The following is a 16,115-nucleotide window of genomic DNA, read 5'->3' on the forward strand; positions in this document are numbered from 1 at the left end:
AGGCACCTCCAGTCAGCGTAGCAGCCAAAGGCGATGCAGCCTTCGCGAAGGAAGTCGCAGACCACCTTGACGAAGGACCCAGATGTACAGCCTTCGCGAAGGCCAGCCAAGGCGAAGGGATAGATCATCACATTCCTCGGCTTCATCCTTAGATGCAGACTCAGCCACCAGACCTCCACGGAAGCCCTTGAAGCTCAAATCGCCGTTCCCCAGCACCCGAGCGCAGAGGAAGCTTCGCCCGAAGCGTCCCATGGCGTTAGCGAAGGCACTTTCGGGAAGGACACCCGAATATAGATCGTCATTTAACAGAGTCAAGGGACTACTCAAGAGCTTCGCGAAGCTGTCAATAGTCTCCGATCTCCTCGTACATCACCACATCGATCGCCTCACAGGTTACCACACAAGTCTACATCACCTTCCTAGAGTGGCAGTACGACGCAGACATACCTGATGAAGGAAGACGACGCAGATGCTATCACCCTACCTCCGATCGACCCGATTGCTGCGGTAGCACAGAATCTAGACATAGCATCCCATAAAGCCACAAAAGTTCAGACACCATAATTGCCGAACTTTCACGCCTAGAAGTTTTCCACGCACAACATGGACCCCTTCTTCAAGGCTTAAGACATCGATGAAAACTACAAGTTGATCATCGATATCAACAATAAGAACTACAATCGTAAATTGGTTCAGTTGAATCCATGGACGAGGCGTATGTTAAGTTGGCCTAAATAGATCTAGAGCGATCATTGAGACACTTATCGCCAGATTTCGGGTAACCACGACTTCTGAAAATGATAAGATGATCCACTCGGCCCTACTTATGCAGAACCAGCAAGTCCCAGGCAGCCTCGGCGAAAGCTAGAGCCTCACCAGCTACAAGGGACGTCAGCGGAGGAGTATGCGCTTCGACCCCACATCCTGTTAAACACAGAGGCCATTCGCGAAGCAAAGCTCTTATATATATATATATATATATTCTAATCGGACTTTGACTTCGATACCAGCGAAGGTCGCGAAGGCTAAAGTGGCTCAAGTCTACTTCACCAGTAGATCTAGAAGGGATACTTCGAGGAAGCGTGAAGTCTCCGGCGTTCACCGAGGAAGTCTCCTCCAAAGGTCTCCATATACTAGCCACTTTCGTCATATATAGCTACTCCTCAGTCCGTTCAAGACGCATCGCGCATAAGTTGTCTATCAACTGTATGCCAGATGCGATCTATAAGCCCTACGCGAAGACAATTGCACAGGCTATTTACAACACAGAACGTCGGCTGTATTAATTTGTCAACGGCGTTTCATAGATCTTCACAGAAATCAACTATTCATTATAAATTGCTAGTATATGCAATCCCGGACGACGATACGATTATCTACATGCGTGACCATTACGCATATCTGCAGAACAATTCAATATCGAAATTGAACAGCAGCCTTGTTACAGCGGTATAACTCATAATCGTCCAACATTTCTGAGAAGAAATATGTACAACAAATTCAGCTTTAATTCTACAATTATGGCCGATACATTCATGTATACAGTCTACAAGCTGACAACTTACAAGTTATTGTACCTTTATATATAAAGAAGTCGGAATTATATTCAAAACTGAAGCACTTTCCACGACAGCCAGGAAAATAACCTACCCAGCATTAATATTACAGAGCGAGGGTATTTTCTAGCGAGAAGCTTGTAGCGTTTACCATTAATCCTCGAAACACGTGGTCACTTTCGGGTAACCGGGGAAGTTACGATGAAGACCGGCGATTGTTCTAATATCAGCGACGGCACTATATTATACAAGGTTCCTTTTCCTGCTACACGGTGACATCACACAGCTGGTACTCTACAGAATCAAAATGCCTTATTCTGATTGGACCCGATGAACAAGCATACACAGAGGTCGAGAGCATAGTTCACAGTTCAAGACATAGGTTGCAAGTGACAACTTTATATCAATGAGCGAGCAAGCCTCCTTACAGCCCAGTTAACCTGAACCTTCATGATTAGGCTGCTTTCTTCAGGTTAGAGACCTCCTCTGTCAAGTTTAGACAAAGGGCACAGCAGTCAGGCGATTTTACATAAAGTTCATCGAGGACACAAACTCCGGTTGTGCACATAGATCGTCAAGGACATCATAGCGATTTACCTCAAACGACGTGATACAAGTGGATCGAAATCCACAGCGTTTCAGACTACACCTGAATTTAATCATCAAGCTATTAACACAACTAGATGGTTAGTAAAACCTACTAAGTTTCTGTTTGGAGAATAAAGCGGAAGTTTCGCAGGTACCAACTTGGGGATATGAATATAGTGCTACAACACCTCACAAGTGAGGTTTATGAACATGCCTGGATGACATACTTGGACTCCATGATACGATGATGCTATCAAAGCTGGCCAGCAAGAGCACTGTAAATTTATCTCCACCAAACCAAACAGGAAGAAAAAATACAACAGATTTTTTTCCTCTATCATCAACTTCGCAGAGTGTAGTCTCGCATTACTATATCTCCGTTTGGATCAGAACTGTCATACTAACGTGCATACAAGACAGATGGACCTAATCCGACCCTCCATGAGCTTTAATACTCTTGATATTAGAAGCTAACTTCTACAATTTCATCTACACAAATGTTATTTGAAATAATGGAGGGTTTATTACTGTAGATCCGATATGGTGGTTGCCAACCATTATCTGAGAGATATCACCACCGAGGACATCTCAGGTATCCACCAATTTGATCCCATGGTCCTTGCACAACAGTTGACAGTTCCTCGGAGAAGATAAGTCAATCTTACAGATTTTTACTTATCTTATAACAGTACTAAATAGCTTCATGCTATATATAATTTGCTTAAGCTCGTTTTTTATCATCACAGTGGTTACATGATAAATGCATTAGCTAACAAACTCTACAGAGTTTTTTTTGGCTATTATATACGTAGCTTAAGTCAAGTATATTTTAAGCATAGTACTATACTCATATTGTAAAAATACATTAGCTAACAAACTCTACGGAGTTTTGCTATTATATAGGTAGCTTAAGCTCATTCATATCTTAAGCTCAGTACTATGTTTATATCATATAACTATATTAGCTAACAAATTCTAAAGAGCTTTTGCTATTTGGCTTAAGTTTCATCATATCTTAAGCAATATGGTTACATTATAACATGTATTAGCTAACAAACTCTATGGAGTTTTTTGCTATTATATATGTAACTTAAGCTTATTCATATCTTAAGCGCAGTACTATGTTTATATCATATAGGTATATTAGCTATCAAAACTCTAAAAGAGTTTTTGCTATTATATATTGGGCTTAAGTTTTCATCATATTTTTAAGCTTTATGGTTACATTATATCATGTATTAGCTAACAAACTCTACGGAGTTTTGCTATACATATGTAGCTTAAGGTTTCTTCATATCTTAAGCTCAATACTATGTTGATACCATATAAGTATATTAGCTATTAAAACTCTAAAAGGTTTTTGCTATTATATATTTAGCAAGGTTTACTTCATATCTTAAGCTCAATACTAGGTCTAAATCAACATAATAAAATGTATTAGCTATCAAACTCTCACGGAGTTTTACTATTATATATATATAGCTTAAGTTTAATCATATCTTAAGCTCAGTACTATGTTTATAACATAAAAGTATATTAGTTAATAAACTCTAAGGAGTTTTTGCTATATACATTTAGCTTAAGTCTAATCATATCTTAAGCTTAGTACTATGGTTACATTATAAATCTATTAGCTAATAAGCTCTACAGAGTTTTGGCTATTGTATATGTAGCTTAAGTTAATTATATCTTAAGCACAGTACTATACTCATATTGTAAAAATATATTAGCTAACAAACTTTACTAAGTTTGGCTATTATATATGTAGCTTAAGTTAATTATATCTTAAGCACAGTACTATACTCATATTGTAAAAATATATTAGCTAACAAACTCTACTAAGTTTGGCTATTATATATGTAGCTTAAGTTAATTATATCTTAAGCACAGTACTATACTCATATTGTAAAAATATATTAGCTAACAAACTATACTAAGTTTGGCTATTATATATGTAGCTTAAGTTAATTATATCTTAAGCACAGTATTATACTCATATTGTAAAAATATATTAGCTAACAAACTCTACTAAGTTTGGCTATTATATATGTAGCTTAAGATAATTATATCTTAAGCACAATACTATACTCATATTGTAAAAATGTATTAGCTAACAAACTCTACAAAAGTTTGCTGTTATATATATAGCTAAGCTTATTCATATCTTAAGCTCAGCACTGTCTATATCATTATAAATATTTTAACTAACAAACCCTAAAGAGGGTTTGTTATTATATAATTAGCTTAAAATTAATCATATTTTAAGCTTGAGTACTATGTTTATATCTTAAAGTATTTTAGCTAACAAACTCTAAGGAGTTTATACTAGCATATTAACAAGCTTAAGTCTATTAGTCTTAAGCATTGTATTAATATTATATATACTTATCATAATAAGTACATTGTAATAACCTCTATATGGCAGCTGATAAGCTGGCAGCAGGAATTCATCAGTTCAATGCCTTTATGAAGTTCCCATAGGGTTATTACAATCCTCACTGATTCAAATCACTAATTATTAAAATCCAAAGTATTATATATTCCCACCTCCGGCTCTGTTGGATTCTACAAGCAAAAGAGCATGAGTCAGGATAAGGAAAAATATGTAATTTTTGAGTAAAATTGATATTTTATACTTATCCTGACTCATGAGGTCAACCCTCCCATCCTCCCCAAATAACACTTTGGATTTCCCTGTAAATTCAAATGTTGGGCTCAGTATATGAGGAGAGAGTGAGGCACATGGGTAGAGGTGGCGCCCTCGTTCCCGAGCTTGTGGAAGGGAGGTAACTCGTGGTGTACTAATTAGTGATTTTACATTGAAGGGAACTTCAATTAGGGAGATACAAGTGTTCCACTATGTTCGCAAGAGGAAGGAGACAAGCAAAAAGAGCATGAGTCAGGATAAGTATAAAATATCAATTTTACTCAAAAAATTACATCTTGTGGTCATTCGGCTGTCAAGTCAGTTTCATATTCGGAGGTGGATATTGTGATTTGATACAACACCCTCATCGTAATATGGCAGAAATACTGCCGAAGTGACTTTAAATTTGAACACAGCGATACTCAATGTCCCCAACCATAATCACTCACTCACTCACTCACTCACTCACTCACTCACTCACTCACTCACTCACTCACTCACTCAAAGCCACTCTTTTTGCATTAACTTGTCATGTATTAATTTACAAATACAGAGATATTTTTATATTTTACAGCAGCAGCAACAACAACAGCCTTACCAGGCAACATCGCCCAACACGTACGGTCAGTACTTCAACATGGGCTACTACAACTACCCCGGCAACAGCGCCTATCAGAGCGTGGGCCAGGCAGGCTATATACAGGCAGCCAGCATGAGTCAATGGCCCCAGTATAACTATCAGTTTGCAGGGTAAGCGTAATGGAGATAGATAGCAGCATTGATTTTGCCGGAGACAACGATCTTTGTATTCTGTGTATCGCAATCATTGTATCCATAAACTGTATAAACCCTGGAGTGTCATAGATTCTGTTTGTATGAGACACATGCACTGACAAAGACTGAAAGCTGCACCCATCAGACATTCTGTGTTAGGTTCATGATGGTATCCCGATCTACCAGACAGTGCTGATGAAATGATTTTGAAACGTAACATATACATGTTATATGATGATGTGTTAATACACACAGCCTGCGCCAAATGTTTGAGTCGGCTTGCCGGAATTTGTCTATAGGGAATATTATTAATAGTGTTTAATGTTAATATATGGGAATGGCTGAGCTTATCAGACAGAAAGAAATGCTTTTGGACTTGGACCTCACAGATTATAACCATAATTATGTGATGCGTTGACAGATATACCAGTGCATTTTGAACTGCTTGAATCAAACCTTACCATATTGCCAGAGCTGTCTTCAGCTTCGTGTCTCTCAATACTCCTTCCTCAACCTCTCTAGTTTTGAGTTTGGGGCGGTGGGGTAGCCTAGTGGTTAAAGCGTTCGCTCGTCACGCCGAAGAAAGGGTTCGTTTCCCCACATGGGTACAATATGTGAAGCCCATTTCTGGTGCCCCTCACTCACAGTTTTGATATTGCCGGAATATTGCTAAAAGCAGTGTAAAACTAAACTCACTCACTCTCTAGTTTGGTCCATTCATGTACCCCAAGTCATGATATTGATGGAATATCACTGCAAGTGGCATAAAACCATACTTCCACTTTTTCCTCACTGACCCATGAATATATGGGTTAGAATTTTCTTCGTCAGTCCTTGCTTGTAAGACTTACGGGTTGCATAGTCGGGCCTGCTGACTTGGATGTAGACTAATGCTTAGCCTCTGAATGTATATAATGTTGATAGTAACGAACAAATCCAAATTGAAAAGGAGCCCCAGGGAGACGAGAGATAACCTGAGAAAATCTAGACTTGCTTCATTTAAGGCTTTAGCATTGCCGAGAAGGCTAGGCAGTAGGGAAAATGATGTGGTTCAGGGACTGTGAGACAGTCTAACTTGGATGATGCATATCATTGTATCCCAGTTGATGCTCATGATGTCAAACCGCTGGAATATTGCTGGATTATTGCTGGAATTTTGCTGGAATATTGCTGAGTGTGGTGTTAAGCAACAGGTATACAAACAAAACCTCTCTCACTCACTCACTCACTATCTCACTCAATAGATATTCAGCAACCCATGCTTGTCGTAAGAGGCGACTAACAAGATCAGAGTGGTCAGGCTCTCCGACTTGGTTGACACATCATATCCCATTTGTTTGGATCGATACTCATGCTGTTGATCACTGGATTGTCTGGCCCAGACACTTTTATTTACAGTCTGCCTCCATACAGCTGGAATATATCTGAGTGCGGCGTAAAACTAAATTCACTCACTCACTCACTCACTCACACTCACTCCTTCCTTATCTCTCGTTTCAGTGGCAATATGCAGATGCAACAGCAGTGGGGGCAAGTACCAATGCAGCCGGGACAACAGCAGTTCAACGGGCAGCAACAGCAGGGTGTGGTCGGCTACCCTATGCAGCAGGGTGAGATTACCATTTTTAGATACTGTGCTCTAAGTCAGTGAGTGGCCGTGGTGTGTCCATGTGCGCACGTGCCTGCCTTGACGTGCGTGCACCGACACGCCCACCATGTATGCGACTACCACACTAATACCAGTGGGGCTCGCTACTACCACGTACAGAGGAAACTAATATTACCTGCATCTTATAATAGGAAGAATGTTGTGCTGTTTACCCTTTCTTGTGGGTTGGATGAAGCCAGGCTGGTTGACTTGACATACTGTAGGCCTTTGCAGTAACCCATACACTTCACAGAATGTTCCTTGCATAGGTTCTTCTATATTCCCTCTCTAGGTTTTGCAGTATATTCTCTGTCTAGCCCATTTTGTATGAACTCTCGTGTATAGGCTAAAAGGTATATTCCCTATCTAGGTTATGCAGTGTATTCCCACTCTAGCCCATTTTGTATGACCCCTCGTGTATAGGCTAAACGGTATATTCCCTCTCTAGCCCATTTTGTATGACCTCTCGTGTATAGGCTAAACGGTATATTCCCTATCTAGGTTATGCAGTATATTCCCTCTCTAGCCCATTTTGTATGACCTCTCATGTATAGGCCATTCCCTCTCTTTTGTATGACCTCTCGTGTATAGGGCGGTATATTCCCTATCTAGGTTATGCAGTGTATTCCCTCTCTAGCCCATTTTGTATGAAGTCTCATGTATAGGCTAAAAGGTATATTCCCTATCTAGGTTATGCATATTCCCTCTCTAGCCCATTTTGTATGACACCTCGTTTATAGGCTAAAGAGTATATTCCGTCTCTAGGGTGCTGAGTATAATCTCTTTAGACTGTCCAATATGTGTTATATTATACCTTCAGTATATATACATAATGTGCCCCATCTAGGCTATACATTTTATATCCTCTCATGGTTATGCTTATGAGCAATTAGATACATTTCTAGTCTGTTCAGTGCCGCTTGAATGCCCAGAAGCATATTTTGATTATTTTATTGTTTTTCAATGTTATTTCTGTAGAAAATACAATCCCATTATACAGTGCCCAGTCAACTGATGTAGGGTGTCTGTGTTAAGTACATTATGTAGATTTTATTTTGTTTTGAATAAACACACAGTAAAACAAGGAAAGCTTATATTGTATGAAATAAATAGGCTATATTCAAGTCAGAACGACATACATACATGTATTAGCTGGACCATTGGTTCTGGAAAGAAATTCTGATGCACACTTATTAACATCTGTCTCTCAAGAAATCAATAAATCTAAAATCCTGCTAAAATCTCCCTCCCTCCCTCCCTCCCTCTCTCTCTCTCTCTCTCTCTCTCTCTCTCTCTCTCTCTCTCTCTCTCTCTCTCTCTCTCTCTCTCTCTCTGTCTCTCTCTCTCTCTCTCTCTCTCTCTCTCTTTCTCTCTCTCACTCACTCACTCACTCTCACACTCACACACAGAGAATCTCATGTAATACAATCTCTTTATGTTTCTGCGAAAAAATATGACAATCTTGATATGTTCTCAAAGTTCCTGCACAAGTGTGCCACAATTATCCAATATGTGGGCAAAATAAATCACAATCTCGATATGCTATTGAGAAAACGTATCTGTGTCAAAAGTTCAAGAGAAAATATAAGACTATTTTTAGCCTGTAGTTCCAATTGCCCACTGAGAGTCCATCCATGTTCCGGATGAGTTTTTCTTATTATTTCTGGCTACGTGGCCTGTACATCACAGCCCCAAATATTGTCCATTGGAAAACTCCTTAAATCACTGAGAGGACATACCCAAATATCCCAGCTCTATATCTGGTGGGATATTATATTACTCTGTCTCAAATCTTACACAATATTCTCCCATGACATAGATGAATCTCATTACTCAGTCTAGCCGGGCGATGTCTAGTCTTGTAGGATACAGAAGAGCAACATATTGTTCAGAATTAACCTTTTCGTTTAGCAATCTCTCTTAAAGCATACTTGATAACCAAATCTTACACTGTATGAGGGTGTTCCTGCTCTGCCAGCCAGTAACTGTATAACCATTGATTCTCTTAAGGAATCGTGCCTCCAGCCTGCTTCTAAGACATGGATAAATCTTCTGGTCTGCTTAGCCTCCCAAGGCCCACCTACCCATTCATTAACCCCTAGTTGTCCTTGTCATGGTCTACAGTCCGCTTGAGACAAAATGATACCGATGAATTGCAATCTAACACAAAAACAAATAGACCAAAAACAATCAAACCAACGCGGACTGCAATAAAAACAACAGACCAACTCTAGAAAAATTGCATAATTTGTGTCACAAAAATAAAAAAGTTGTTTAAGAAACTGTCATCATTTATTTCGCGCTGTTCCTTTAGTTGCCAATGCGCCCTTGAAACAAACTTGGAAAACGCACAAATAAATGATGACAGTTTCTTAAACAACTTTTATATTTTTGTGTCAAAAATTATGCAATTATTTTCTAGAGATGGTCAGTTGTTTTATTTGGTTTGATTCTTTTATAAGTCTATTTGTTTTTGTGTGAGATTGCAATTCATCGGTATCATTTTGTCTCAAACGGACTGTAGATGGGAGTAACTTGGGTTGGACTTGTGTCTTTACACATTATAGATGGCCAGTGAACGTTGATAAGAGCAGGAATCATAGAAGGGGCTACAGCCTTTGAAACTCATGCTTGTCCACAAGCTCGAGGCTACTAACATGTGCTAGGGACAAGTGGGTTAGGGGGTAGCCTTGCAGTAAAAGCATTCGCTCATCACACCGAAGACCTGATATACTGTGTGAAATCCAGTTCTGGTGTCCCCTGCTGGGATATTTCTGGAATATTGCTAAAAGCAGCGAAAGATTTGTAACATCCACTCAATCCATTTTCCTACTCTTTCCCTCATGCCTTTCAGTGTTCTTTGGCATTTGGGGCGGTGGGGTTCCTAGTTGTTAAAGCGTTCACTCATCACGACGAAGGACTCGGTTCGTTTCCCCACATGGGTACATGGGTGTAAAGCCCATTTCTGGTGTTCCCCCGCCATGATATTGCTGGAATATTGCTAAAAGCGGCGAAAACCCAACTCACTCACACTCACTCACTCACTCACTCTTTGGCATTGTTTTCATTTTAAGGATAATTGATGGGATATGAAGTGCAAAAACCACTAACAAACACCCCCCACTCATGCACCCAACATTAATTAGGATAACATTTTCCCATTGACAGAAAAACAATAAATAAATACTTAAGTTGTCAACATATCTGATCAGGAAAGGTTATTAGTTGTGTGTAAGACGCTTCAGTAACTAATACATAGTCTCAAAAGTAGGTCTCTTTTAGTACCATGTTGTCTTGGATTTATGGGATTAGGTTTTAAGAACACAAACTAGATTAAGGATAAATGAGGGAATTTATCCCGCAGGACAGGTAAACCAGCCTTAGCTGAAGAGATGTTGAGTTGAGACCCATGCTTCCTCTTCAAAGCTCTATCAACATCAAGCATAAAACAATCATTTGGAATACATACTTCCTCCAATGACAATTCTGTCTACAGAGCTTGTGCTGCAATTCCCCTGTATGTTTCATTTGTATCAACATTGAGTGATCTGCTCAGAATCTTGATAAAGGAAAAATCCATAACAACCTGTCCCCTGAGAATTATCAAATTTGCCGCCTGAACCAGAAGGCATTTAGATACTATTTGCAAATACAGCCCTCGTTCCTGCCTGGAGGGCTGTCTTTACGGTTTGCGTGGTCGGAACTTTTTGTGAAGAGCTTTAGAGAGACAGACTTCACCTGGCCGCAGAGCTACGACTTGTTAGTAGTTAGTTAACCGTTTGGTTTGCATGTTGCACATTAACTAACACGACATGATCTCAATAAGGCCTACTAAACACTAGTATTAGATTGTCAATACTTAAGTTGTGCCCCCATTGAGCGTACTAAACACCAATATCAGTTTGTCAATATCAATCGTTGCTACTTCTTGTAGGCCTATTAATGACTTCTGTGGTGCCTTGGGCAGATTGGTTCGTTTGCAAGTTAGAATGCTGTCCGGAATCTTGTATCTAAACATGTACTCTTGTGTGGTTTGGTTATGAGTGGATAATACTGTTTTTTTCTGCTCTTTTGTTTGTAATCACACGTTCTTGTTCATTGTAATGTATTATGATGGCTACTGAAAAAATTGATCAGAGTGCGTTACAGCTTTTCCAACTTAAATAATCAATACTTTGAAAAAGTTAATGGTTAAATTAATTAAGCATTTTCAAATTTTGTGTTTATGATTTTCAGTTCTATGCTTTTAGGCTATATTCTATTTATTTGATAATTGTAGAAGATTAGGGTTAGAGTATGTGATAATGGTTATACAGCCCTAGTTTGTTTGTTATATATACTGTTTTTGTTCTACAGATGAGCAGGATATTCCCCAACTAGGTTTGTTGTGTAGTTAGTGTGTGTGCCAAATATATACATATCATATATTGATATATCTATCCAGTGTATATATCTGATATATATCCTGCCCCTGTTTGTCTGTTGCGAGTGTGTGCTGTGTTTAAAGTGGCACCGAAGGGTACATGCTTTCTCATCTTGTTGGGTAACGCTTCCACTGAAGTCAGTTGGCTGGTCTGGTTTGTTCATGTCTCATCGTCTGGGAAAACATTCAAATGATGATTTCATTTTAGGTTTCAGAAGTTTTCATACTGTTCAAAAATATTTGTTAATGAGGCTGCTTGCCTGAATTTTTCAGCCGAACATTATGGACAGTTTTCATCCGTGAAAATATGATTGAAACAAAACTGCTTTTGAAGACCATGTTCATTTGATTCATAAAAGTTTCATGATCAACAATTTGCTTTGATTATTTTGTATGAACACATTCCAAATCTTGTTAAGCTACAGGTCAATATTAGTTTCCATACTGACAACTGTGATCAAAGCTTTTTTAACAAGGCATATTTTCAATGCCTATGACTTTTTCCCCCTTCCCTTCACTTGGAAGAGGAGCAACAGTTTGCTGTTTTTTATGCCATCTCACTGGTTTATTGCATAGTATTTTATATTTTTACATTTTTACAATTTGTTCCTTCTGCACAAAACACTTCTATCACTTTCACAATTTTAGTCGCAAGCGCTTGATATAGAAACTCATGTCTCGCTCATACTCCATCTGTCTGTCGTCCTGTAGCAGTCCGCTTTGTGTCATATGTAGAGCTGCTTGTAACTCTGTAGCTGCATAATCTAGTCCAGCAGATGGCTTCAGAATAGTCAGTCCTACTCTGGTTTTTCTCTGTCCTTCTGTTTCTGCACCAGCATGAATTAAATGGAAAGAATTTTCTTCTAAATGAATGGAAATTGTGCCAGGAGTTTTATTCTTGTGCCCATCTGTCTGATATCATCTCCCTTTCTCTGGCAAGAACAGGCAGTTCTACGTCTGCATCAGCTCTCTCAATGGGGAACTGGAAACCGGTGATTGCTTTTGGGTGGAATAATTGAGAAACATTAATGAAAAAAAACTGCAAAACATCTTGGTCCACAGAGGAGAAAAATATGATTTGTGGTTTGGGAGAGTTTCAAAAACATTTATGTAGTAATAGTGTAGACTGAATATTGACTTTTTTTCTTGTATGGCAATTGTTTGTTGTGCTTAGTTGTCTCCGGTTTATGGAGGTTAATTCCAGCACAGAGTTATGCCCCTTAAATGTCAGGATCTGCTGAAAATGGGTTTCAATACGAGGTTCACCAGAGTTGTGATCCTTGGTCTGTTAACATCAAGGACATACTGTTGAGATAGACACCCTCTTCAAAGCAATCTTAGGACTTTTCGGAAGTTTATGTTGAGGTATGGGATTAACAATCATCTTCGACCTAATATCACTTATTAGTATATGACTGGCTCGTAGAAAGATTTGGACTTTGTGGATAAGTTCCTGCAAAAAATTAATTCCAAACTTTTTTAGGACAAATTACTGCAATACTTTCTCAGAATAAGTCCACTTCCTGTAATAGGTTGATACATGTATTGGATAACGCTGTAACTTTAATATAATTGGCTCTTCAAACTGTTATAATCAATCATATCACTTTCTTATATGAAGTTTAATAAACCTGCCAGTAAATAGTTCCATCTGCATATATATTACATAGATATTGATGTGTATAACAACATCAGACAATAGAAACCAGCATGGCAACAGTCATTTCCATAAGTTCTAAAACTAATTTGTTTCCACACATCCAGGTTTCGAGTACATTGAATAAACTAATAACTTGGTGTATACAATACACAGAACCAATTAATACATTATATTACATAAATGACGCGATACAAGACAGCAGCTGTGCTACAAGCTATGCTAGACTTAGAAATCGATGAAAAAGTAAGCAGGGATTTTTTTTCGGGACAAGGATTTTCTGGAAATGACCATGAGTGGTGACTGGTGGAGATTGTCCAGGCGTGGCCATCCCCCCTTCTCAACTGCCATCAATCTCGATGACATTTAAATCTTGCAGAGTACCCCCAACTCCGTGTGCTAGGTTTATTGTGAATCAGATAGTATTAAACTCCCTATAACATTTATCGTCTCATCGGATATCGATTCCCACCTGGTTTATTGCCTTGAGCTGAGTGAGGTCGGACAGGCAACCAGTCTAGAAACATCAGTCTACCGATTCCATGTAGACTGTATCCCAGTCCTAATATGTTTGTTTTCATCAGCCTCCTGTTCATAAAACAATAAAGGGGCTAAATCGCTGGGCCAGAATGATGATGATAAATGATTTAAAGAGATTAACTGTTCTTTTATTGGTTATTATTACGTAATGATAGCAGTAGAGGGCATGAAGTTTGACAGTATTTATTAATTATACTGTCAATTTGTTTTGAGTAGCCTCTAAAAGCAATATTGGACTTACACTTCTCAAGTCGATAAAAGTTCAGAAAGGCTTTCAAAATGTTTGCAGATAGCGTGAAACATGCTGGAATTAATATAAAGCTAATTTGAAAACCGTATTTGGCATAACTATTTGAGTGAAGAAAGTACATCAATTTCATTGAAGTATTGATGATATGAGAGATTGTTAAAACCAATGACATTTTTAAAAAACGCAAAATGGCAATGATGTTAATGAGAATTTTTCAGAATTCAATCAAGATGGTTTTGTTAAGACAAATTACAAGCGTTTAGTGTTACGTTTCTCTTGACAAATGGATATAACCGATCACATACAAACAGCAGTCACAGAGAAATGAATAAATAATGAAAGGTATCTGATGATCATGAATTCTTTCTCTTTTTTAAAGATTGGTGGTTGTAGAAAAATGCTGAATTGCATGCACGTACGATTTGTTAACCTTACCAATCTCCTCGAAGGAATCTTTAGTGTTCTCACTGCCCTTTGTACAACTTAAATTTGATTTAATCTGACCTGTTAGGATTTTTTTAATCATTATTTCCCTAGGGTAATTATCTTTTCGGAAAACTTGTCGCGAACATAATGATGGGTCCTGGCATCCCCCGTGAGGCCTGTTAGCTGACGACCCAATCTTCCTAGGTTGTGCTCCTTTCTAACATAATTTTGCAGTTCTACATTTTCCTTGAAGATCAGAGAATAAGAGATTAATATGTCGAAGGCAGATCAACAAAAAGTTAATCTGACAGATTAAAATGGTTGAACTTTCCAGTTAACATGTATGCCCTTGCATAAATAGATTTTCTTTGTAAGTGCTTGACAGGTTTTTCTCTTTTAATGACATAAAGACTTTAATAATGACATAAAGACACTGGGGATTCACAAATGGGGTATGTGACAATGGCAAGGACTTATTTGGGTTTTTTTTAAAGATTTCACGGTTTGGGGATTTTCAAAGTCGGATACAACTATGTCTGACACGTTTGAAATCTCATTTTTAAGTAAAAAATTTTGTTTATCGAATTGGGATTCATTTGGTCAGTCTGGTGTGTTATTAATCAATGAAATGTGAGCATTACCTAAGACTCACATCAGTTTGAATATTTTCATGGAAGAAATCATTTTTTCAGCAAGTGAGGACTAAGGTCGATAATATGTCTGACACGTTATGCAGGAAATCTCATTTTTAAGTACTAGGATATTTTGTTTGAACAAAACAGGCAAACCCAGGTTGAATTAACCCACATACAAAGAGTGAAGCCAATTTCTGGTGTCAGCTCTGATATTGCTGGGCTATGATAAAACCTCACTCAATTCAATTGAGTATTGCTACAGAAAACATATATTATGAGCTATTATTATTTAGCCTTCATCTGATAAAGACATCAATTGAATTTTAAATGTCATGTTTTATTCACCGCTTTTAAGGAATATTTGGCAAGAAATACACCGAGGAACAATTTTAGTTTGGTTATAGAAATTGTGATAATGTATTGGATGGTTCTGCATAAAACACTACACAGGAACCAAATGGCAGCAAAACAGGCTACGTTGTTGGGACTATATGAGATTATATAATTATACATACCTCAATACTAGCTGACTCCTGATATAAGAACAATATACTCTGTAACTATAAAGTTACTTGGCTTTAAGGGGCGGTGGGGTAGCCTAATGGTTAAAGTGTTGGCTCGTCATGCCGAAGACCCGGGTTCGATTCCCCACATGAGCACAATGTGTTAAGCCCATTTCTGGTGTCCCCCGCCGTGATATTGCTGGAATATTGCTAAAAGCGGCAAAAACTAAACTCAGTCAGTCAGTACTTGGCCTTAAATATAATAAATAATGTATTTAGGGCTGCATTTTCCAACATTGCAGATTTAGACCCAAAATATGAATTTGAGGTATTCAAAGAGTTTTGCTTGCTGTTACTTTGTGTATGGCACTATCTAACCACCAGTCTGTCTGTCTGTCTGTCCATCTTGGCGCTGCATGCTGCTTATTAGCCGCCCTTTACTCCCCTCCCTCCTCCTTCCTGTTTCTT

The 16,115-nt window shown here is 38.4% G+C and overlaps 1 protein-coding gene across 9 annotated transcripts in view; it reads left to right on the forward strand.

The window, feature by feature from the left end:
- LOC124256979 (nucleolysin TIAR-like) overlaps positions 1–16,115 on the forward strand; it is a 223,072-nt gene that overhangs the window by 205,212 nt on the left and 1,745 nt on the right. For 7 of the 9 annotated variants that reach the window (XM_046690940.1, XM_046690945.1, XM_046690937.1 and 4 more), the window contains 3 exons: positions 5,366–5,541; positions 7,066–7,175; positions 11,570–11,593. In XM_046690940.1, the coding sequence (XP_046546896.1) occupies positions 5,366–5,541; positions 7,066–7,175; positions 11,570–11,593 (310 nt within the window). The remainder of the gene's footprint in view (positions 1–5,365; positions 5,542–7,065; positions 7,176–11,569; positions 11,594–16,115) is intronic. The other 2 variants (XM_046690939.1, XM_046690938.1) reach the window with 2 other exon arrangements.

This window comes from Haliotis rubra, unplaced genomic scaffold (assembly GCF_003918875.1).
Source record: "Haliotis rubra isolate DU_JTF1 unplaced genomic scaffold, ASM391887v1 Scf646, whole genome shotgun sequence".
Classification (NCBI taxonomy): Eukaryota; Metazoa; Mollusca; class Gastropoda; order Lepetellida; family Haliotidae; genus Haliotis; species Haliotis rubra.